This window comes from Erythrolamprus reginae, chromosome 1 (genome assembly GCF_031021105.1).
Source record: "Erythrolamprus reginae isolate rEryReg1 chromosome 1, rEryReg1.hap1, whole genome shotgun sequence".
NCBI classification, from domain to species: domain Eukaryota; kingdom Metazoa; phylum Chordata; class Lepidosauria; order Squamata; family Dipsadidae; genus Erythrolamprus; species Erythrolamprus reginae.
In genome coordinates this window covers 283,600,328-283,625,150 of record NC_091950.1, presented here as the reverse complement: position 1 = coordinate 283,625,150, position 24,823 = coordinate 283,600,328, and the positions used below count along the sequence as shown (strand labels likewise).

At 40.1% G+C, this 24,823-nt stretch overlaps 2 protein-coding genes across 4 annotated transcripts in view; one reads left to right on the top strand and one right to left on the bottom strand.

Annotated features, from left to right (window-relative positions):
• Positions 1-67: 67 nt before the first annotated feature.
• PGM3 (phosphoglucomutase 3) lies at positions 68-24,823 on the top strand. Of its 2 annotated transcripts, XR_011557392.1 has the most exons (14): positions 68-165; positions 3,207-3,412; positions 5,012-5,196; positions 7,634-7,701; positions 8,582-8,715; positions 10,255-10,450; positions 12,981-13,138; positions 13,535-13,618; positions 15,271-15,369; positions 15,555-15,671; positions 17,300-17,422; positions 18,281-18,454; positions 19,632-19,974; positions 21,800-24,823. XR_011557392.1 is itself a non-coding variant. In XM_070733140.1 (13 exons), exons 2-13 carry the CDS (start codon positions 3,209-3,211, stop codon positions 19,716-19,718), a joined length of 1,629 nt encoding a protein of 542 aa, XP_070589241.1. In that variant the 5' UTR covers positions 68-165; positions 3,207-3,208; the 3' UTR covers positions 19,719-20,176. The 2 variants fall into 2 exon arrangements, 1 of the variants encoding a protein (XP_070589241.1); XM_070733140.1 differs by lacking the exon at positions 21,800-24,823 and having other exon boundaries at positions 19,632-20,176.
• DOP1A (DOP1 leucine zipper like protein A) overlaps positions 22,184-24,823 on the bottom strand; it is a 67,788-nt gene continuing 65,148 nt past the window's right edge. For both annotated transcript variants that reach the window (XM_070733135.1, XM_070733136.1), the window contains exons 35-37: positions 24,544-24,708; positions 23,745-23,874; positions 22,184-22,770 (exon numbers count right to left, since the gene is read on the bottom strand). In XM_070733135.1, the coding sequence (XP_070589236.1) occupies positions 22,465-22,770; positions 23,745-23,874; positions 24,544-24,708 (601 nt within the window). In that variant the 3' untranslated portion in view covers positions 22,184-22,464. The remainder of the gene's footprint in view (positions 22,771-23,744; positions 23,875-24,543; positions 24,709-24,823) is intronic.

Sequence of the window (24,823 nt, the reverse complement as noted above, 5' to 3'; positions counted from 1 at the left end):
ACATTGCAACACGCCTCATTCTGTCCCCGCCCACCCCCGCACGCTCCGCCCTCTGATTGGTGGATCCGGGAAAGGCTGAAAGGAAACGTGTTCTGAGCCCATCCCGGAAGGGCGCTTGAAGAAGTGGGGTGTCGTTTCTCTTTGCGAGACTCCGGAGCTCTGCAGGTAATCCGGTTGCTCGGATGGCTTCGATTGTGGGTTATTCCAAAAGACAGGGCAGCCTTTCCGCCCGCAGAGGCTTCGTGCGCGTTACAACCTTGGTTTTCCCGTGCCATATAATATAAGGGGCGTGCAAAAGCGCACCAGCGGTGCCTACCGTCCCTGTCCGATTGTTTCCCTCTGATCAGTACCCATTTTATGTATATAAACAATGCTATATCTGTGCATATAATGCTAATAATAACAACAGAGTTGGAAGGGACCTTGGAGGTGTTCTAGTCCAACCCCCTGCTTAGGCAGGAAACTACTTCAGACAGATGGTTATCCAACATCTTCTTAAAAAACTTCTAGTGTTGGGGCATTCACAACTTCTGGAGGCAAGCTGTTCTACTGGTTAATTGTTCTGACTGTCAGAAAATTTCTCCATAGTTCTAAGTTACTTCTCTCCTTGTTTAGTTTCCACCCATTGCTTCTTGTTCTACCCTTAGGTCAGTAATGGCAACCAAAATTTTTACTGCCACATTGGGTGTGGCTTATTTTGTGGGTGTGGCTCAGTGGTCACGTGACTGGGTAGGAGTGCTTGCCAGCCATGTGACCAGGTGGGAGTGGCTTGAACAATCATCATCATGCAAGTGAACTGTTAAGTCCTCAACTTATAACCTCACCAGTGTTGCTCTCTAGGGTGACAATTTGGTCTGTGTTTCCTGCGCTCTCCTTCCTGGGTCACGCCTTGCCTCAGGCTGGGTAGCTAGACAAATGGATGCCGACCAGCTGTTGAGAAAAGATGGGGTAGGAAATGGCCCCCCTGCAACTCCTGCTGGTGCTGGTCTCCCTGCCAGGTGGGATGGTCATCTGAAGCTGGGCACACAGCTTCATTTATGTTGTGAGCCACCCGAGTCCTCGGAGAGGGGTGGCATACAAATCCAATAAATAAATTTCCACTGGTGGAACTGCTAAACTGTTAAAGATTTTGGGGTTAGGAGTAGAAAACAGAGTCAGGTAGTGCATTCCAGGCGTTGATCACTCTGTTGCTGAAGTCATATTTTCTGCAGTCAAGTTTGGAGCGGTTTAAATTTAGTTTGAATCTGTTACATGCTCGTGTGTTGTTGTGGTTGAAGTGAAGTAGTCATTAACAAGAAGGATATTTTGGTACATGATTTTATGAACTATAGTTAAGTTGGAATGGAGGCGTCGGAGTTGTAAGTTATCTAATTGAAGTATTTCAATATATGTATGCATTTAGTTAGTCGTGTTTATGTAGTGTATACAGTATTAGAAGTTGGTGACCCTTTGAGAGCTGTATGCAACAAAATTTCATCTCCCCCCCCCAAAGTTTTAAATATTTTTATGCACATTCAACATACAACTTCATATATCTTCAATACATCTTAAATCACATAATCACTATCCAAATAGAATAAACTAGATCACATTCCAGGTTTGCTTTATGTTATTTCATCTGTATCCAAAGACAAAATTTCATCTTAATGTAAGCTGATTAGTGTACATTCAAAGTTACTCAAAGTCTAAAAAAAAAAAAAAACCCTCTGCCAACACCTCAAGTATAGCTTGGATTGTGGGAGGGCATTGCAAGGGAGGGTGTTATGGGAAGATATTGGCATTGATTGTGGGAGGGTTGTTGTGATTGTTGGGTGTGGGATCCTGTAATTTGAACCTCTAGTTAGCAGTTTCCTGTATCTCCAGAAAAAAAATATTAATATTGGAAAGGAAAGTTAACTCATCCTCCAAGATCAATTTCCACCTTCTTCTCCCCTCTGGTGCCCAAGCAGGGAGGCGACCTGAGATTGGCAGAGGATAAGGAACAAAGTCCATGTGAGCAGAACTGGACTTTGTTTTGCACTTTTAAAAGTCTTGTAGTATAACTATCCTTGGCGAATAATGATTTTGGTAAAAACAACAACACATTTTTAACCTGCTTTTTATAGAAACATAGAAAAATAGAAGATTGACAGCAGAAAAAGACCTCATGGTCCATCTAGTCTGCCCTTATACTATTTCCTGTATTTTATCTTAGGATGGATATATGTTTATCCCAGGCATGTTTAAATTCAGTTACTGTGGATTTACCAACCACGTCTGCTGGAAGTTTGTTCCAAGAATCTACTACTCTTTCAGTAAAACAATATTTCCTCATGTTGCTTTTGCTCTTTCCGCCAACTAACCTCAGATTGTGTCCCCTTGTTCTTGTGTTCACTTTCCTATTAAAACACTTCCCTCCTGAACCTTATTTAACCCTTTAACATATTTAAATATTTCTATCATGTCCCCCCTTTTCCTTCTGTCCTCCAGACTATGCAGATTGAGTTCATTAAGTCTTTCCTGATACCATTCTTGTAGCCCGTCTTTAGACCCGTTCAATTTTGTCAATATCTTTTTGTAGATGAGGTCTCCAGAACGGAACACAGTATTTCAAATGTGGTCTCACCAGCGCTCTATATAGTGGGATCACAATCTCCCCCTACCTGCTTGTTATACCTCTAGCTATTCAGCCAAGCATCCTACTTGCTTTTCCTACCGCCCGACCACACTGCTCACCCATTTTGAGACTGTCAGAAATCACTACCCCTAAATCCTTCTCTTCTGAAGTTTTTGCTAACACAGAACTGTCAATACAATACTCAGATTGAGGATTCCTTTTCCCCCAGTGCATTTTTTTACATTTAGAAACATTAAACTGCAGTTTCCATTGTTTTGACCATTTATCTAGTAAAGCTAAATCATTTACCATATTACAGACCCCTCCAGGAATATCAACCCTATTGCACACTTTAGAGTCATCGGCAAATGGGCAAACCTTCCCTACCAAACCTTCCCCTATGTCATTCACAAACATATTAAAAAGAATAGGACCAAGAACAGACCCTTGTGGCACACCGCATTCCTTATATCCATAAGGAATAGATTCTACTGCAAACAAAATTCGATTTTCTTCCCCTAATAATTTATATGGCATGATTTTGTTTTACAGGATGTGCAACTCTTAATTTCTGGCAATAAATTAGTGTTGTTTCTTGTGCACCCTGCAGACATGGATTCCGAAGCAGTTACAAAATACTCAAAACTGCATGCTAAACCTCTGGGTCTTTTCCTCCAATATGGAACAGCTGGATTCCGTTGCAAGGCAGAAAACCTCAACCACGTCATGTTTCGTATGGGGCTGCTGGCTGTCCTGAGGTCCAAGAAGACCAAGTCCACTATTGGTGTGATGGTTACAGCCTCCCATAACCCTGAAGTAAGAAACAGCATTGCAGAGGAGGAAAGAGCTCTGGTCCTAAAATTATTTGGGCCTTGAACACAACGTCTATTAACTGTTGTCTCTCTATTTAGTTACCTAGTTTAAACTGGATTAAAAAAAAAATTAGTATCATTTTAGAATACAGATAATCCTCATCATATCGGCTGTTTGATGGCCTTTTGAAATTACAATGATATCAGAAAATGGGATTGTGGCTCATAAAGCGCTCTTATAAAATGTCATGTTCTCCTGGTCACATGGCTACATTTTAGGTATTGAACACAATTCAGCCTTGAGTTACAAATATTGGGTGCTTGAGAGTTGACTCAAATTTACAGCTGGGTGTATCGTCCTGCGTACCATCATATGACTGCAATTTGTGACTTTTTTGCAGATTTCTGGCAAAAAAGCACTTCTTTGGGAGAATGAATTCACTTAATTCCCTTAACAAGTGCATGATTTTGATTTACTGCTGTTTTTTAACGATCACTGTAAAACAAGTAAAAAAATGGGTGCAATCATTTGAGGACCTCCGCTTATGATCACAATGACTTATGACTGAAATTCCAGTCCCTATTGTAATTATAAGTGGAGAATTATTATTATTATTTTATTATTATTATTTATTTGACTTATAGGCCGCCCAATCCCGAAGGACTCGGGGGCTTCCAACAATATAAAAATACAAATTACAATAAAAATAAGTCAAATATAAAATTAAAACAGTAACCCCAGTTAAAAACCACAACTCAACAATCCAATCAACACATGTATACCATTCAATACAATTTGGCCATGAAAGATGTAAAATTCATGGCCCACAGGCCTGCCAGCAAGACCAGGTCTTTGTAGCCTTTCGGGAGGCCAGCAAGATGGGAGCAGTATGGACATCGGCACGGTTGTTGGTTCTATAAATCTGGGGCAGCCACAGAGCAGGCCCTTCCCCGCAGCCCCGCCAACCTGCATTGCTTAGTCGATGGGACCTGGAGAAGGCTAACCTTGTATGATCTTATTGGTCTCTGAGAGGTATACGGCAGGAGATGATCCCGTAATTACCTATAGTGTTACGTGTAAATTAAGTGTTACATCTGATTGATTCATTGCACTTCCTGGAACTTTTTCATAATGTGCTCTTTGTTCAATTGTTTACAGCACAAACCTAGGCATGTTTACTTTGAAATAAATCTCACTAGGTTCAGTGATGCTTTTTGCAATATAAGCCCAGGTAGGAGTGCCATCTCTGACTTTTCAGTAACATTAAATCATGTTTCCTTTCTTGACATTCTTTTTGAAAAATTACAAGTTTTGGTGTCCTCGATTTAATTAATTTTAAATATAAAAGTGTTAACACTTCAAAATAGTTTTCCTTGGGCAATTTACAACATTGTAAAGGTGTGCAAAACCTTTCAGACAGGAACCATTTTAACGTCAAAGCAGTCCGTTCGGTTCTAAGCTTGAAGCATAGAGTTCCAAACACTTTGAATTTGAAACTTTACCCACTTTAATATATATTTTTTGCTTCTGTGAAACAAAATCTTTTTCCCCCCCTAAACATGCCATCAACTTCAATAGTGATCATTGTCTGCCTTCCTCCAGGAAGACAATGGCGTGAAGCTGATTGATCCTTCTGGGGAAATGTTGGCGCCTACCTGGGAAGACCATGCCACGTTCTTGGTGAATGCGGAGGAACCTCAGTTACATTGTGTCCTGACTGAGATCTGCCAGAAGGAGGCAGTAGACTTTCAGAGCAAGGCCTTTGTTGTGATTGGTAGAGACACCCGGTAAGCTAGAAAGGCAATACATTTATACATGCAGTATATATTATTATTATTATTATTATTATTATTATTATTATTATTATTATTATTATTTATTAGATTTGTATGCCGCCCCTCTCCGTAGACACAATAAAACAGTTCATAACAAATCTAATAAATTACAATTTAAAATATTTTAAAACCCCCATTATTAAGCAGACATACATACAAACATACCATACATAAATTGTATAGGCCCGGGGGAGATATCTCAGTTCCCCATGCCTGACGACAAAGGTGGGTTTTGAGGAGTTTAATAGGCAAGGAGGGTAGGGGCAGTTCTAATCTCTGGGGGGAGATGGTTCCAGAGAGTTGGGGCCACCACAGAGAAGGTTCTTCCCCAGGGGCCCGCCAAATGACATTGTTTAGTTGACGGGATCCGGAGAAGGCCCACTCTGTGGGACCTAATCGGTCGCTGGGATTCGTGAAGCAGAAGGCGGTCTCGGAGATATTCTGGTCCGATGCCATGAAGGGCTTTATAGGTCATAACCAACACTTTGAATTGTGACTGGAAATTGATCGGCAACCAATGCAGACTGCAGAGTGTTGGTGTAACATGGACATACCTTGGGAAGCCCATCACTGCTTTCGCAGCTGCATTCTGCACGATCTGAAGTTTCCGAACACTTTTCAAAGGTAGCCCCATGTAGAGAGTGTTACAGTAGTCGAACGTCGAGGTGATGAGGGCATGAGTGACTGTGAGCAGTGACTCCTGGTCCAAATAGGGCCGTAACTGGTGCACCAGGCGAACCTGGGCAAACGCCCTCCTTGCCACAGCTGAAAGATGATTCTCTAATGTGAGCTGTGGATCGAGGAGGACGCCCAAGTTGCGGACCCTCTCCGAGGGGGTCAATAATCCCCCCCCAGGGTGATGGACGGACAGATGGAATTGTCCTTGGGAGGCAAAAGCCATAGCTACTCAGTCTTATCAGGGTTATGTTTGATATATGTTCATCAGGCTGTTCATTAGGATCAAATGGATTCACCTGGAAAATTTGGCACTTGTGGTCTTGAGGGGTAGCCGTGGTTACTGTGGTGCCTTTTCAAGCGGGCTAAATACATCCATCTCCTTCAACTTTACTTCCACACCGCAATAGTATGGTGTAGGCCTAGAATAGCTTGCATTTATCCATGGCTTCCTGATGGCTGTTTACGCATCTATTTTGTGCTGGTTTTGCTTATAGAGGGAAGCTGGGAATTTGTACGGTTTAGTACCTCATAGGAAGCATTCCCGGAAGAGGGAGGATGTAGCTGTAGGTGGGGCCGGCATTAAAGGGGAATTAAAGAGAGAAAGCAGCTTAAAAAGTGTATTAGCTAATAGCATTTTAAAGGTGTATAAGAAATTAGAATAATTATTTTTGTCCAGGTGTCAAAAGTAAAAGGAGGCAGCATTTGATGGATGACGAATACCGAATGTAAAAAGATGAATTATTGTAATATACAGTAATTTAGGATTGACGGTATGTGATATTGCATGTTAGGAGTGAAAGAGATAAATAAAAAAAATTACTGGAAAAAAAGGGGGGAATCTTAGAAACAAAAAGAACTAGATGGGAACTTGGGGAAAAGAAATTGGGGTAATATAATACCTGGTAGCTAAGACGGTCCTAGACCACGGGTATCAAACTTGCCCGGTCATGTTGACATCACGTGACATTTTGTGATGTTTTGCCCTTTCACGGAGCTGGAGTAGGCGTGGCCTATGCATGACACATTCGGCTTCTGGGCCACCAGTTTGACACCCCTGGCCTAGACAGTTCTGTCTGTTGAAGGTCTTTGGGTTTTTTTAAAATAACAACACAGACGAGAAAAGCTCAGGTAGGTTGAGGAGGATTTAGAAAGCTGGAGAGTTATTGATTTGCGGGCAACCTCAGGGAAGTTTGCGGATGAAATCCTGGGAAGTCTACGGAAGATCTAAAGACATGGTCTACTTTGCACATCCTCCACCTGCCTCCTCCATCATGGGATATGAACCAGTTCCTCCTTTCCGCAGCATCAGTTGGATTTTCTTTTCATCCAGCTCAGCATTGTCTTTAATCCTCTCTGAGCAATGGCACCTGAGACTGTAGCTCTGTAGGCAGTCATCTACTCTGGTCAAGGGAGTAACTCTTTACTAGCCCACACAAGTCACCTGAAGTTCTGTAAAGAAGAAAGATATGTATAAAATATATCAGGTAACAGATGCCATATGAATTGTTTCGGAACACTGGGAAATGCCAGTGCTTTTTGGGTGAATCCTAATAAAAAAAAACCTACCTGGAATTCTTGAGTTGCTCAGCTGCTGTCATTCCTTCACTTTGCAGAACGAAATCTTTTATTTGGCTAGTATTTCTGTTTTAGCTTGTATTTTGGTGTAGTATTTTTAATGAAGTGCTTGTTTGTTTCTGTGTTCTGCATTCAGGCCAAGCAGCAAGGAGCTTTCACAATCGGTAATTGATGGTATATCTGTCCTTGGAGGTCAATATCAAGGTATGTTTACTCTTTGATCACCCTTTGGTTACTTATCCTATTTGGTTCATGTAAGTTTAAAAAAACTACACTACTCAAAAAAATAAAGGAATACTCAAAGAACACATCCTAGATCTGAATGAATGAAATATTCTCATTGAATACTTTGTTCTACTGAAAAAGTTGAATGTGCTGACATGTGAAATTTATTGTCAATCAGTGTTGCTTCCTAAGTGGACAGTTTGAGTTCACAGAAGTTTGATTTACATGGAATTATATTGTGTTGTTTAAGTGTTCCCTTTATTTTTTTTGAGCAGTGTATTTTGGAAGTCTGGAACTTGGGGTCAGAATTATGCTCCGTATGCCGTAGGTCTCTGACTCTTGTCTTTGAACTCTCCAGATAGAGCTGAAAAAGACTTGAATTGAAATCCTGGAGAATAAGTTCTCGCTTAGTCAGCAGCCTGCAAGCCAGGAATGGAACTTCTAGCCCTGCAAATGTGTTAACTACAACTCCCAGCATTCCTTAGAACAGATTTTTTAAATGGGCTACTAGGAATTGTAGTTCCACAAAATCTGGATTATTGCACTTCCCTTTTCTGGTAAAGGGCTTTAGTTGTGCATCGGTAAATGAGGAGATCTGGTGATGTAGTGGTTAGAATACAGTATTGCAGGCTGACTCTGCCCACACAGCAGGAGTTCGATCCTGAGCCGCTCAAGATTGACTTAGCCTTCCATCCTTCCAAGGTCATCCAAAATGGGGGCCCAGATTGTTGTGGGCAATATGCGGACATTGTAAACTGACCAGAGAGGGCTGTAAAGTATTGGGGGACAGTGTATAAGTCTAAATCCCATTGCTATGGATAAATGAATGCTTGACTCTTCTCTCTCTTTCTCTTACTAGACTATGGCTTAGTAACAACCCCACAGTTACACTATATGGTCCGTTGTCACAACACTCATAGTACCTATGGAACACCAACAGTGGAAGGCTATTATCAAAAGCTCTCCAAGGCTTTTCTGGAACTTACACTACAGGTAAAAAGAACCATCTTCCCTAAAGAGAAGACCTGGTTTGGATTTTTAAGTGCATTTATTAATTTTTTAAATAAAAAATTGATGAAGAGAAGAGTGTCCTTTTAAGACTAGCGATAACCCCAGCTAGGTATCAGAATTTTCAAAGTATAGAAACATAGAAACATGTAAGATTGACCGCAGAAAAAGACCTCATGGTCCATCTAGTCTGCCCTTATACTATTTCCTGTATTTTATCTTAGGATGGATATATGTTTGTCCCAGGCATGTTTAAATTCAGTTACTGTGGATTTAGCAACCACATTTGCTGGAAGTTTGTTCCAAGGATCTACTACTCTCTCAGTAAAATAATATTTTCTCATATTGCTTTTGATCTTTCCCCCAACTAACTTCAGATTGTGTCCCCTTGTTCTTGTATTCACTTTCCTATTAAAAACACTACCCTCCTGAACCTTATTTAACCCTTTAACCTATTTAAATGTTTCGATCATGTCCCCCCCTTTTCCTTCTGTCCTCCACACTGTACAGATTGAGTTCATTAAGTCTTTCCTGATACATTTTATGTTTAAGACTTTCCACCATTCTTGTAGCCTGTCTTTGGACTCGTTCAATTTTGTCAATATCTTTTTGTAGGTGAGATCTCCAGAACTGGACACAGTATTCCAAATGTGGCCTCACCAGTGCTCTATACAGCGGGATCACAATCTCCTTCTTCCTGCTTGTTATACCTCTAGCTATGCAGCCAAGCATCCTGCTTGCTTTTCCTACCACCCTGTTCACCCATTTTGAGACTGTCAGAAATCACTACCCCTACATCCTTCTCTTCTGAAGCTTTGCTAACACATTAGCACGAGCTAATGGATCAAAATCAGGGGTGAAATGCTCCCGGTTCACTCTGTGCCTGTCAGTTGTTGGAGAGCCGGTCATAAAGGGAGCATGAGTCTCTGCCCGTCTGCCCGGATGCCGCCATTTTGACTCTTTTACCCTCTGAGCATGCACAAAGCATTCTGTGCATGCGCAGTGGGTAAAAGAACCCAAATGGCAGCATCAGTGTTAGTGGGTGGAGTCTTGTGCTTTGTTCGCGACTGGCTCTCCGACGATTGACAGGCATGAGCGAACTGGGAAAATTTTACCCCTGATCAAAATGGACATTTATCTTATTGAAGAAGAACCTTTTTAGGAAAGTTTGTTGTTCTTCACCCTACTTGCTTTTGAATATGTGTAAAACATTTTTCCTGAAACAGATGTATAGTCATAGGAGCCAAAGTGAACCACCCCACACATTTTATTTATAGCTATTTATTTATATTAAATAAACTGAAATTCATTTATGACGCTTTTAGTGTGTACTTGTTATTTTTATAAAATAGGAACTGGCTTCCGACAAGTTGTTTAATGAAAATAGTTCAATGAAAATAAGTGGTAGTGGCAGGACAGATCCTGTAAAGTGAAAATCGGGAGTTGGAAATCTCATTTCCTCAAACTTTCCCGGACTCTGTCCACCCTTCTTTCTTGAGCTCCCTTTTGGTTTCTTCTTTGCAGGCTGCTTCCCAGACGGAGGGCCGTGGAGGACTGAAGATCGATTGTGCGAATGGCATAGGGGCCCTAAAACTCAAAGAAATGGAACCCCACCTTTCAGAGAGACTGGCAATACACTTGGCCAATGATGGGACAGAAGGGAAGCTCAACCACATGTGTGGGGCTGATTTTGTCAAAGTTCATCAGAAGCCTCCTGTAGGTAGGCCACTAGAAGGACTAGGCCTTTTAAAAATGGTTTAAATAAATCTATCCCCATAACTAAAGTCACCTCAAAGAGAGATGAGTGGCAAACAAATGTATGTGTGTATGTATGTATGTATGTGTTGTGGTTGACTCACATCCATCTCCTTCAATTACAGATTTGAACCGGATCCATCTGGGTATCATAGGTCAGTGTGTATACCAGAGGAATCAAAAAGTGAGATTGAGGGAGAGTTAGGGCCTGGGGAACCTCCAGAGATTGCAGAAACCCCCCCCCCCCTGGTAATATTTGAGTCATGAGGAGGGGGATATTGTGGACCCTATATTAGACGCTAGGGTAAGAAGAATGCGAGGGAGACAAGAATATCTCCGGCAATGTAAATCTAGGCATTGAATACTTCTATGCACAGCTTGTTATCACTGACAGTATAAAAGGGAGTATTGTTAGTATAAAAGGGAGGATTATGGGAAACCTTGGTCCAATAGTTCAACGTTCCTAAATATAGAGAACTAGTAGTCAAAGAGTCTCTCTTAAATCCTTCTGCAATCCTGAAATCCTGGTTTTTGAAGGCATTTTTGAGTGCCTGTCCACAACGAAAACTAATGACTTGAATTGATTATCTATGTTGGATGCTCGTTATTAACTGTGCTGGTAACAGTAGACTTTTGGCAGTTGGATTGACATTCCTATGATTTCATTGCTGTTTCCAGCATGTTTCTTTGTAAACAGACAAATATACATAAGGCTTGGCTTTTGAGTCTTCATTGGGGGGTGGGCTGGACAGAACAATATGTATGTATGTATGTATGTATGTATGTATGTATGTATGTATGTATGTATGAATGTATGTATGTATGAATACCAAAACTGGAAAGAAAGGAGTTGCAGGTATCCCGATGGGAAAAAAGGTCTAAAAATATAATTTGAAGGAAAGAAGGTTTGTAAGAAACTCAGAAAGCCAGCCAATCTCATTATCCCCCAAAGTGATTTTTCTCTATGATATATTGTGCCTGAGGAAACAAAAATTAATCAAGCCCCATTTGTTTCCAGTATTTAGGTGGGGCAAGAGTTTACAGGCTTGACATATTTCTTTTGCTTTGGTCAGAAGCCTTTTGCCAGAGAAGGTCAGCTTGTCCTCCTTGCTAGATGTGAGTTCAATTCATTTATTTGGCCAAGGAGACACCAGAAAATGCCATATGAAGATGGACCTGCTTAATTATAAGTCCAATAGTCCTTAACTTAATGTTTAACAAAGGCTCTGGAAGGGTGCTTTATGGCCTGTATAGCACTTCCAACCTTTGCAAAACGTTGCACTGTTATCCTCTGGTTACATGACCATGATTTGGTTGCTCTGCAACCTGTTGGCAGGTATGACTGGTTGTCAAAACACCTGGTGATCATATGATTACCATTTGCAGTCTTCTCTGTTGGCTTCCCCAGAAAGGCAGTGGGGAAACCATTAGGAAAAGTTGCAAACTATTCCTGAAGACTCGTCCTCGTTTCTAGGTGTGGTTGAAAAAGCTGCCTGTCAAGGGGAGCTGGATTCCTTTGGCAGGAGGCTGAAGGGTAGCTAAAATCTTGAAAGTACCAGCTCCATTTTGCAACCTGCTAAAGAAGTTCTTTTCTGGGCATGCAAATGAGGCGAACTCCTTCAAAAGATCAGTTGCATCCCTTTATTAACATTCAGTCCCCTTAGTAGATTTGCAGTAGAAGAGGATAAAATTGTTACTTTGCGCTGCAAAGAATATCTGTGCCTGTCACGCTGAATATTGACAGCCCCAGAGACATTCAGAGACATTCAATAATTAAATAGTTAACTGTGTGTGTTTTATTAAGATCCACCTATTATGATGTAATACACTGCCACATCATTATACCTCACATCAGTCTTTATGCCCTGTTGTTCTTTTATTCGCCATTCCTATTCTAACTTCCATCATGTGAAGATGTATTTTGTCCCTTGTGACATATTTGTTTTTTGTACTTTTATAATAAAAAGAAATCTTGCTTTGAGAACAAATGACTAGGCTCTTAGTCCATCACCTCCGTGATGGATTGGTGTCCAAACGGACATTAATCACCCACATCGTGACAGTGCCTGAATATAAACTCAAGAGGTGAGCAGCAAACATTTCTCTACAGGTTGCCCAGTTGTAATTTCACCCACTTTCATACTGGGTGGGGCAGATGGATGCTTAACCTCATTTAAACATGTTGCCCATTCTTGATTTAATTTGGCAGTTTATTTTGGAAGCATGTAAAAAACATAACCCAGTGGTCCTCAACGTTTTAGGCACCAGGCTCCGGTTCCGTGGAGAGCGTTTTTTCCCCACGGACCGGAAGGGGCGTGGTTTTGCACTTTGTCTACATCTCGCGGTTGGAGTTGCGCTTGTTGGTGTGGCCTCGTTTCTAAAATGCCTTGGCTTGCTGCCTGTCCATGGACCCTGGGGTTGGGGACCCCTGCCATAGACTTTACACTTCAAATTCTTGACAATGAACATTTCCGGATTGCTGTCTTGGTTGTTAGGACTAAAAATGAATCCTGGTGAGAGGTGCTGCTCGTTGGATGGCGATGCTGACCGAATTGTTTACTACTATGTAGACACTGCTGGTCATTTCCACCTTCTGGATGGAGATAAAATAGCAACTCTAATCAGCACTTTTCTTAAAGAACTTCTGATAAAGGTAATTGTTTTCCTTTGGTTAAAGCAGTGCTTCTCAAATAGTGGGGCGGGGGGCATCGGGGGGGGGGGCTTGGACCCTTGCCAGGGTGGGCATGTGACCCCGGGGAACGTACTTTTTTTTTGCCATGGGGAGTAAGGGTTTTTTGCACCGAACAATAGCACACAGCACAGAGCAGGAGATATGGAGTGCAGGCAACAATTCCTTAAGAGACACCATGGAAAAATATTTAACAGGGATGTAAAGAAAGGAGGAGAGAGACGGAGATAATGAGACAAATCTAATCTCCTGAAAGCTAAGATGAGGAATTACAATGAATAAACTTCAGAGGAAAAGATCCATGCAGTTCTTGTGAAGTTGAGTCTGGTTTGTGGAATTTTCCTTTCTCTGCTTCTTCAGGCTGGACAAACCTTATCTTTTGCAGTAATACAAACAGCCTATGCCAATGGGAGCTCTACCGGTTATCTGGAACAAACCATGAAGGTATGTATTTAACTTCTTCCAGTCTTAAAGCAAGCAAATAAAACGTGTCTAAAATGTCAACATGGGATGGGGTGAAGGTGAGCAGGTTACTAAGTCCAACAATTTTTTTTGTGTAATGCTTACCTGGAGAGAAACTAGAAGAGCTTCTTCCCAAAAGCTACCTTCCAAACATGCTGGAGTTGCACTTTCATTCTTTATTAGCCTGGGGTTCGACACCCATGCTTTGCTACCCGTCTGGAATACAGCTGGAGGGCTTTGAAAAATATATAAATCAAACATTGAGGCTGTTGATTTTTCCCTATGTATTCGAAGCACCAAATTTCATGAGTATCACTTATGTTTAAAAAAAAAATCAACCTGTGTGTAATGTATTTGAAACTGATCCTTATGTGTGCTGCTTTCTGATAATTTTGAGTTTTATGGCCAAGTATGAAAAGTTTTAGGGAAAAAATCCCAAAATTTGCTTTCATTTTAACTCACGCCCTCTTATGGAACAAAAGCATGGCTTGTTCCTTGATGGGAAGACGGACATCTCTTGGGCACAATTACTTACCAGAAAATTAGTTTCATTTGGTTTTATCTGATTATTTAACTAGGATAACGGAAGTCTCTCCCCCCTCTTTTTTGCTAGCTATCTTTCTCTGGCTGCATTTATAAAACACGCTTAATCTGGTTATGCCACTGTGAACTAGCCAAATGGTTCGGATTCGTACAGAGTGCTATCCACCTGCAAATCTAATCAACGTTAGCATTAGGCCTGCCTTCCATAATGTACATTTCTGCTGGACCCTTTATCTACCCCGATTAAATCTGGCAGACTGGGCATGCTGCAGATCCCTTGAGCCAAAAAAGCGTCAGCAGGCCTTTTCTGCAGTAGCCCCTGCCCTGTGAAGAATCCTCCCCTCAGAGATTAGAATGGTCTTAATCCTGCAGAATCCAATCTGAGTTGGGTATTGGGACTGGAGGTTTTGTCTTTTGAACTTTCAGACTCGTTCTGGAACCCATCCTCAGGGAATTTCTCCTTTACCAGAGAGAGGGAGGGAGGGAGGGAGGGAGGGAGGAAGAAAGAAAGAAAGAAAGAAAGAAAGAAAGAAAGAAAGAAAGAAAGAAAGAGAGTCCCTGTCAAGGAACCTCTCTCTCACACACTCTGCTAGAGAGAGGAGTCCAGAGTCTGAAAGTTCAGAAAACTAAAACTCTAGTCCCAGTGACCGACCCTTATTGAATCCTGAAACAGTATCCTGTGGACCCCTATATTCGCCTCATTCAGTCCTAATCCTGTTAGCCTTTCTTAAAGCTTTAAAAAATTGACTGTGTTTCTGACCCTGAATGTGTGAAAGACCCAACTTCTTGGTTTTACTGTTCACTAGTTAACTATCTCGGCTGCTGTGTATATTTCTTTTGGAGATATTTATTGTTCTTAAAAATGTTTTTTAATAGTTTTAATAGTTTTGAAATGTGTGAATCCATCCAGGGTTCCCTTGTTGGTGATCAATGACACTGGTGTGATGCGCTTCTTACCATCTGTCAAGCATTGATCTTCTGAGCCTTCTCCCCTTAAGGGGATGCTGTCTTTCTATGTTCCAACTTTTCAAATATTATGTTGCTTGTAATGCAGAATTATGCACCCACCACGTTGTGTCTTTCTTTCTTAGGTGCCTGTTCACTGTGCCAAAACAGGAGTGAAACATTTGCATCACAAGGCTCAGGAATTTGACATTGGAATTTATTTTGAAGCAAACGGTCATGGCACAGTAAGTATGTTGAACCAAAGGAGTCTAGAGCTGTTCATCAGAATTTAAATTTAAACCAATGAAGCATCTCTTTTTGAGCACATGGTGTTTGTGTGTGTGTATATGTGTGTAAGAGAGAGAATCTCGATTGTTCTTCTCTTCCATTTTTTCCCTCTGTTGATAATCCTCAGTGTTTTTCTTCCAAGGTATTGTTTAGTAAAGCTGCAGAGGAAAAGATAAGATTACAGGCAAAAGAAGAAAAAGATATCCAAAAAAGGGAAGCCGCAAAGATGCTTGAAAACACAATTGATCTGATAAATCAGGTAGGAATGTTGGTCCATTGCTAACTACAGAAGCTTGTTTACAGTTGTCTGGAAGTCAAATTTGGCTCCTAATTTGCACACCAGTATCTATTCATAGAGTTTCCTTGGTAAAAATAGAGAAGTGATTTCCTATTGTCCTCTTCCCAAGTGTAAATTTGTTTTTCAGATTAGTCTATAATTCTTGTCTTCTCAGATACACACCAAGGAATGATCCTGCTTAGTTTTCTCAATGAGCATAACTAGCTGGGCACTACTACCAGTTCAAAGCTGTTCCAAGTATTTTGTCTTGAAAAGAGTCCAGTGGATGAATTTGAAGGAAATGTAACAATTTAGACTCCGTCTGAGTTACAAAGTATATGCTTCTTTTTTATTCTAAATCAATTAAAATTCTCAAAAGGGTACCATATTCAGTCGGCCACTAGGGCGTCACCATTTAGATGTGTAATTTTGAACAAGTACAAAACCTGCCTTTGTTCTTATACCCTTGTATGTCCATCCTTAGTTGGGGTGCAGACTTAATTTTTAAAATTTTTAGTATTCTCTATGCAGTTGAAGATTGTTACTGGGAGAATCTGCAAGGCTTCTACTGTACTGCAGAACTGTAAATGGCTCAAAGAAGCCATTGTGGAGAGAATGGTAGGATCTATTTTTTAAACAGAGTAAGGTCCCATAAGTAGCAGGGTTCTTTTTCCCCTAAGCAGCAAAGTGTTGAATAGTTGAATATGTAATAGCTTTGTAGCCATTTTTCAATGTTGGTGTGGTTTGAATCAGTTAACTGACTTAAACCATATTCTGTTCCATCGATTAAAAACCAACTATTTTCAAAAGTTGGTTTCAGATTCAGCAGGTTTTTAAACAAAAGTGGGAGAAATAATATGGGATCACGGTTATACTTTGGTGATCAGAAAAACCCAGCATCTAAAAGACTTGTATGGTGTTAAGGTTGGCTTCAGGCCCGCTCCTTTGGCTGCTGATTTTGACACAGAGAAGTGGGAGCTGTCTGTTCACAGAAGACCCGCCTGGCTGGAGGACGGTGAACCAGGATAGGCAGGGAGGGAAATGGAGCAGGAAGGGACTGGAAAGACAGAGGGGAATGGAGTCAGTCAGATCTCCAGCCAGAGTTTCATCTGAATCAAAAAAGGAGTTAATGAACAATCCTATTCTTAATGTTCGGGTCCGGAGAATCCTTGGAAGACAAGAGCAGCTGCGCAAACGCAGAAACAGATTATAGGTCACAGGTGATAAGAATTAATAACGCTACTGCAACCTTGAAAAAGGGGAGGGTTGCAGAGGGCTGTGTGGGAGTCTATCGTTCAGTTTTGAAGAAAGTTTGTTGAATTGGGGTTTCGTGTTTGCTGTGGATTTCTGGACATTGACATTTCAACTGTGAGTTATTTTTGGCTGACATAAGCATGAAAGGCTTCTGCACTGACTGGCGTAATTAACTCTGATCTATTGAACTCTTAAACTAACATTGCTTTGAAACTCCATGGTCTGCAGTTTTCTGAATATAAGGAACAACCCAGTAATGTTTGACGAAGTAGCTGTATGAGAGACTTTGTTATCCAAGTGTGGAAGAGGTTATTTTTTCTCCATTTGCTTTTCTTTCCTTTCTTTCCTTTCACTAGACAATTGGTGATGCCCTCTCCGACATGCTTGTGATCGAAGCCATCTTGGTGTTGAAGAACCTCACAATTGCACAGTGGGATGCTCTCTACACGGATCTCCCAAACCGACAGCTCAAAGTGAAGGTTAGTTGGGAACCAGAATTAAATGGATTGTTAAAATTAAATGGACTGTTAAAAAAAATTAAACTGGTCCAGAGATGGAAAAACCAGAGGAAATAAAATCAGTGATGTCATTTATGGCTGCAGGGAGGGAAATAAAGGCCATGGTACATTTCCTGTAAGAGATGGGAAGTTGAACATAGCTCACTCATGTCAGCAGTCTGGTAGATGGACAAAAAAGAAATGACAGGTCTACTGTGGGATTACTGTGGGAATGAATTGGCCTCTAATTTTCATATATTGGGATTTTAGTTTGTAATTTTTTAATTGATTAGATTTGTTGTTGTATTGTTTGTGAGCCGCCCCAAGTCTTCGGAGAAGGGTGGCAGACAAATCTAATAAATAATAATAATAATAATAATAATAATAATAATAATAATAATAATTATCACTTGATTAATGAGTACCTTTAAACAAAAAGTCTTGCAAACCAATCTTAGTACATTTCTTTTATACCTTTGGAATTAGCAACATAGAACGTCTGGTTAAAAGGTCATAACACTCCTCAGTTTTGAATAGCAATAGCACTTCTATACCACTTCACAGTGCTTTACAGATCTCTCTAAGCGGTTACAGAGTCAGCATATTGCCCCCAACAATCCGGGTCCTCATTTTACCAACCTCGGAAGGATGGAAGGCTCAGCCAACCTTGAGCCTGGTGAGATTCAAACTGCCAAATTGCTGGTAGCTGGCAGTCAGCAGAGGTAGCGCCACAGCTCATTTTAGTTCTTTCCTGGTTTCTCCTTGCTGGAAAATTGATACAACCAGTTGCAATTTTAGCAGGTTAGACGATGGTTTGTCTGTTTTTACTTTGACTTGCAGGTTTCTGATAGGCGAGTCATCAGCACAACCGATGCTGAAAGACGAGCAATTGCACCTCCAGGGCTGCAAGAAAAGATTGATCATTTGACTCAGAAGTTTAAATTGGCTCGGGCATTTGTTCGTCCATCTGGAACAGAAGACATAGTCAGAGTCTATGCCGAAGCAAACTCCCAGGTCAGAATGGATGTGATTCATTTAGAGCAGCTTAAATACTTGTGGTCTTCAACTCCCAGAAGAATTCTGGGAGTTGGAAGTCCACTGGTGTTAAAGTTGGCAAGGTTTGTCACACCTAATTTAGAGTCTTTGTGCAGTAAATTGGGAAGAATTTCCAGAGCATTCAGGGATGTGCTTTTCTGTCGGTAACATTTTCAAACTAGGTGACTGGATATAATCCACAGGTATGGGAGCCACAGTACGTCGTCCTCTTAAAATTTTAATGTCCTCCTTTTAATTTCTTCTTGAGCTTTTTGGAGAAAAGAGAAACGAAGATAATTTTTCTGCTTTCTCAAAGATATGATTTTCGTTTCTTGGTTTTCTGAAATATTTTCAGGCTAGGAAAGATATGCTATTTTTCTAGCAGCTTTGGGGGCCTGGAGAGAAATGTGATAATAATCTGTTAAATTGAACAATTTCAGAAAACCAAAATGGGGCATCATATGGACATTTCTAAAAAGAAACTTGTCATTATTTATTTTTATGAAGGGCATCTTCCTATTTAAACCTACCTCTGCTGTCAGGCATGGGAGAACTGAGATATTCTTTCCCCCTAGGCCTTTACAATTTATGCATGGTATGTTTGTTTGTATGTATGTATGTTTGGTTTTACAATAAGGGTTTTTTAGTTGTTTTAGTATTGGATTTACATGCTGTTTTTTATTACTGTTGTTAGCTGCCCCAAGTCTACGGAGAGGGGCGGCATACAAATCCAATGAATGAATGAATGAATGAATGAATGAATGAATGAATGAATGAATCTATGAATGAATAAATAAATAAATAATAGTACATTTTGCAAAAAAAAGCATGGAATAAAAACAGCAGATGGGGGAACAGTGTATTTAACCATACTCTTCAGAGCTTCATTTTTCTTTAAAAGATCCTCCTTTAAAATCCGCTCATCACAGTGGGATGTCTCCCAGGATTATGAATTAGATTTTTTTCACTGCAGCGCAAAATTAAAATTGGCTCCAACTCCTTAACACTAAACTGAACACTAAAAGACTGTGGCATGTGTGGTTTCTGAACTAGTGAGAAAAATGGATTCTTTAAAAAAAACAACTGAATTACATCTGAAAGTTCCCTTAGTTAAGATTGTTTTATATTGACTTCAGTCTCGTATTTTTCTCTTTAGGAGAATGCAGATAAACTTGCCCATGAAGTATGCTTGGCTGTCTACCATTTAGCTGGTGGATTGGGGGACCCACCCAAGGCTGTTTGATGAAGCGTCTCAGGCTTGGATCTGAATCATGAATTTTTTTCATAGAAAGCCTTTACTAGCTCAGACGTACTCAACATTTATTATTGTAAAAAAAACACACACAAAAAATAATCCACTAGGAGTTTTCTACTTCTGTCCTTGGAAATTTCAACTTCAAAATGCTTTTCAGAAAATTGCCATCAGTACAATCCATTGCAAGTTCCTATAATCACTAGGCAAAATGTGGACAGACTGGCTGGGAATGAGGGGATTTTCAGTTTAACCCTGCTGTTCTGTTCGGGTCTGTGAGACCCGAAATCAAGGTTTGAGACCCTGTAAAAAATTTTCCCTGCATATCTGAAACTTGAAATTTCATGACTTTTCATCATTTCAGGGGTTCTCTCTATGAGAATTTTTTTTGGGGGGTGGGAGGTTTCTTTCTTGCTGAAAAAAAAAAACTCCCTAATGTTATGTTCCCGGGTCACCCTGACCCGGACCGAAAACTCTTCATTTGCAGTGCTTATGTTTGGTCTTTTTGAAAGCTTTTTTCACTTGGAAAGTAGTCTGAACATTTCTTCACACAATGGAATGAAAATTGAACTGAAAAAATTAATCCTTATTGGTTTATTTTGCCCATAAATGTGCCTCCCCCCCCCCGTTTTTGTGAAAGTTTTTTCAATTTATGGATAGTTTTGCTTGCAAAATGCAGTCTATTTTACTGGAGTTGGTGTGGGAATGGTACCTTGAACATTTCTGAATATAAGAAAAATATAAAGGAACTGAAAAAAATGATTCTTACTGTTTTTTTAACATCAGAAATAAGGCCTCCCCCCCCCCCCCTGGCTGCTTGCAACAATTTTCACTTTTTATTTTTTTATGCTCCAAATCCGAAATATTCTTTAAAATCTTACGCATTCATTTACTCAATTTAACAATGCTGATCATCAAAAAAATATTTGTGGGGGTGGGGGAAAAATTTTTTTCTTGGCAAAAAAAAAGTCACATTTACTCTGTTCGGGTCATATAGACCCGGATCAAAATGATTTTTTTTAGGTACTTGAATTTGGTCTTTTTGAAAACTTTTTCTACTGGAAAACTAGTTTGAACATTTATGAACATAATGATATGAAAATTGAACTGGAAAAATTGAGACTTATATTTTTATTTTGATCAAAAAGCCCCTCCCCCCATCCTTTTTGAATTTCGTGTCAATTTATATTTTTTAAGGCTACAAATCCCTAAGGAATTTTCCCCCAAAAGGTTTGATATACTAAATTGAACAATCCTGAACATAAGAAAAATATAAATGAACTGAAAAAAATGACTCTTATTGGTTTATTGTTTTATACTCGAGTATAAGCCTACTCGAGTATAAGCCTATTTGAGTATAAGCATGGGGGCCCATTTATGAGCAAAATAAACCAATAAGGATCATTTTTTCAGTTTAATTTTCATATCATTATGTTCAGAAAGGTTCAAGCTACCAATCCCACACCAAAATAGAATAGTAAAATAGAATGCATTTTGCAGGCAAAATTATCAATAAACTCAAAAGTTTTGATATACTAAATTGAACAATCCTAAACATAAGAAAAATAGAAATGAACTGAAAAAAAATGATTCTTATTGGTTTATTTTTGAATATAAGACCATATCATTTTATACTCGAGTATAAGCCTACTCGAGTATAAGCCTATTTGAGTATAAGCATGGGGGGGCCATTTATGAGCAAAATAAACCAATAAGGATTAATTTTCTCAGTTCAATTTTCATATCATTGTGTGCAGAAATGTTCAAGCTACCAATCCCACACCAACTTTAGTAAAATAGAATGGATTTTGCAAGCAAAACTATCCATAAATTGAAAAAACTTTCACAAAAACGGGGGGGGGAGGCACATTTATGTGCAAAATAAACCAATAAGGATTAATTTTTTCAGTTCAATTTTCATTCCATTGTGTGCAGAAATGTTCAAACATGTTTCCAGGTGAAAAAAGCTTTCAAAAAGACCAAACATAAGCACTGCAAATGAAGAGTTTTCGGTCCGGGTCAGGGTGACCCGGGAACATAACATTAGGAACTTTTTTCGAACAGAACAGCAGGGTTAAGCCAGCTGGAAAAATGCCTGCTGGAACAAATGTTGTACCACATTAAGAGCAGACTTCAATGATCACCATGTACAACAACCAGAAAGAAAATTTCAGCAAAGAAACGTATTTGCTGCAAGTTATGAAGATTTCCCAGAAAAACAGCATTCCGTAGAAGCACTCAACTATTTTGGGGGCGAGTTTGAAGATGTTTGCCATGTCACACTTATTTGCTTGTGAACCTGGAACCCAGCATTTGTTGAAGATAGTTTAGTAAAAGGAAAATCTTGATGATTAATGCCTTCATCAAAATATTAATAGGTTCAAACTGTTTATTCATTCAATTTTTAGAAAGTAAATCCCACGCCAGCGGCCTAGGTGCAGAAAAAGACATACAGCTAAAAAAATGTGCAACTTTATTGTAAGATTTCTTAAAGACAGACCTCAAGATGACAAAAAAAAAATGTACCATAAATATTAGGCACCATAATCAATATGTGCCGGTGATATTTCAACTTGATTCAGGCCACATCCAGAACTTATTTACAGGTATTTAAATTAAATACATCCTGAAGTATACACTACGTACAAAGTATGAAAAAAGAAATTACATACTCTGGAAGGAATGGAGTGGTTTCGTTTGAAATGATCATTAAATAAAAGATTCTGCCATTTACATTTCATGTCTTGATGACCCCTTCCAAAAAGTCCTTCTCAACCATTTCTTCAATTTTTTGCCTCACTTTGCTGGATAATGTCTTTTGGCTCTCCATTTTGATGTCTTTGTTGGGAAAAGAGTTTGGGTAAAGCATGGGGCTCCCTGAATGGCCAATGCTCCTGCTGGTGACTTTGCTGTTGAAGACTTGGCTCAGGACGTGGAAGAAGGGGAGGAGCTGATCAATGCTGCGGACAGCACAGAGGGTCAGGAGCAAGTGGCCGGGTTCCCAGTTCAGAATCCTCCCTGAGGTGTCCTCTTCTGGATTCTTCTGTAAGCAGCAAGGCAAGAGTTCAGGACCAGACTTACGTACGTTTTTCCAAATTCAGCAACTACGCATTTTTACCAGCCATCAAAGCCAGCAGATATTGGCTTTACCAACTCGCAAATGAAGATGAGATATCTTTAACTAATTTTTTTCATCGAAGTCAGTGGTACTGACTCATCTAATTATTAAAAAGCAAATCATTTCAACTGAGACTATGTTTCTATGTTACTCAATGGTTCAATTAAACTTGCTCCTCTTATTTTTAATGAAGTACTAGATCAGTGATGGTAAACCTTTTTTTCCTTCGAGTGCCGAAAGAGCATGGGCACATACTATCGCGCATGCATGAGTGCTCACACCGATAATTCAATGTCTGGGGAGGGTGAAAACAGCTTCCCCTGCCCCCCAGAGGTCCTCTGGAGGCCAGAAATGGCCTGTTTCCCAACTTCTGGTGGGTCCAGTAGGCTCATGTTTCGCCCTCCCCAGGCTCCAAAGGCTTTGCTGGACAAGGAGAGGGTAAAAACACCCTCCCCCACCCCCCAGAGGCTCTCTAGAAGCAAAAAATGCCCTCCCAGAGCTTCTTTGCAAGCCAAAAATCAGCTGGCCGGTACACACTTGCGCGTTGGAGCTGAGCTAGGGCAACAGCTCGAGTGCCAGCAGATATTGCTCTGCGTGCCACCTGTGACACCCTTGCCATAGGTTCACCATCACTGGACTAGATGATGGGGGGCGGAGAGAATGAAGTTGTGCAGTATAACAGTCTTAATACTACAAGGCTTAAAAATCACATCTGGCCCTGAATTATCCTACATTTATACATCTCCCTCAATAACTTGGGTTACTGTTAAGCCTTCAGCCTATAAAGGGGGAAAGCAGCCTTGTTCTAGTTTTCTAAGGTTTCCGTAGAACCTAAACAGCAATTACAATTTACTCACAGTTTAGTACCTGAACCAGATTTTTTTTAAAAAATGGAATACCTTTGCCCTTTTTCGTAACAACTTTGCTAATCGCACAACGTATGGTTTGAATTCTCTCTGGTGGGTGCCTTGTCTTCGTACCTCCAACCCAGAATCATCTGAGGCTTCTGGAATAAAGGCCCACCGATACCTGTTAAGAGGAAGAACAAATCCACTTCTGAGCTACTTTGCATATTCAGCAAGCGAGATTTGGAAAGAATCCCTACTCCTGTATTCCTGGAAGTATTCATACTCAGTGCTACAACCAGACTTATCTTGACACTACTCAGGACACTAATGTGCAGAGAAAAAACACAGTGCTTAATTAATACGTAAAAACTTTTATCAGGTCGGAAGATCTGCTATTTTTCAAGGAAACCTCTTGTACCTCTTGTGAAATGGCAGTAAAGGTTTTGTTTCAAAAGAATCCCTAGCTTTCCTTATTGCGGCTAAATACAATCCTCGAATTTGAAAGGGACAATTGGGCAATCCCCTTCTCTGTGAAGGAAACAAAGTATCCCCACCGACAGCTGTCAAGCCTCTGTTTGAACGCAGTGAATGAAGGGATGTGTGCCATTTACCCCAATAACTGATTGCAATTATTTACCATTGGGAATTTTGCTATTGGGAATATTTTTCTAACCTTCATTTGAAATGTACCTTCTAGATCCTGGGAAATATTTTTCTAACATTATAGAAAAAGAGGACATCCTTAGAAGGCAGAAGATAGCTTCTTTCATGACTCCACAAAAAACAGCATCCCTTTTAGTAGTGTTTTCTCCCATTGAATATATTTCTAGCATTTCTGGATTCTACTTACATCTGAAATTGAGGAAGGTTGTCAGAAGGCAAAGCAAGGGCCAAATCCAGAAATTTACAAGCTGACAAATAAAGATTCAGCCATCTCTGACTATTGTAGGATGTAGAAAATCCATTGCCTCCTGTATAGGTTGTTTCCAGCCCAGCAACAGATGGACCTGAAGTTCTGCAACCAAATGAAATTAATGTATATGTTTTTTAGCTTTTTTAAAAAAAATTAATTATAATTTTATATCGACAAACAACATTAAACATTTATACTTATCCATTATATATAATAA

Excerpts from the sequence above, each read along its gene's own strand:
- PGM3 (XM_070733140.1), top strand. The coding sequence starts at position 3,209 with ATGGATTCCGAAGCAGTTACAAAATACTCAAAACTGCATGCTAAACCT. Across the intron at positions 5,197-7,633 it reads GTGATTGGTAGAGACACCCG|GCCAAGCAGCAAGGAGCTTT; the intron begins GTAAGCTAGAAA and ends TTCTGCATTCAG. Across the intron at positions 10,451-12,980 it reads TCATCAGAAGCCTCCTGTAG|GACTAAAAATGAATCCTGGT; the intron begins GTAGGCCACTAG and ends CTTGGTTGTTAG.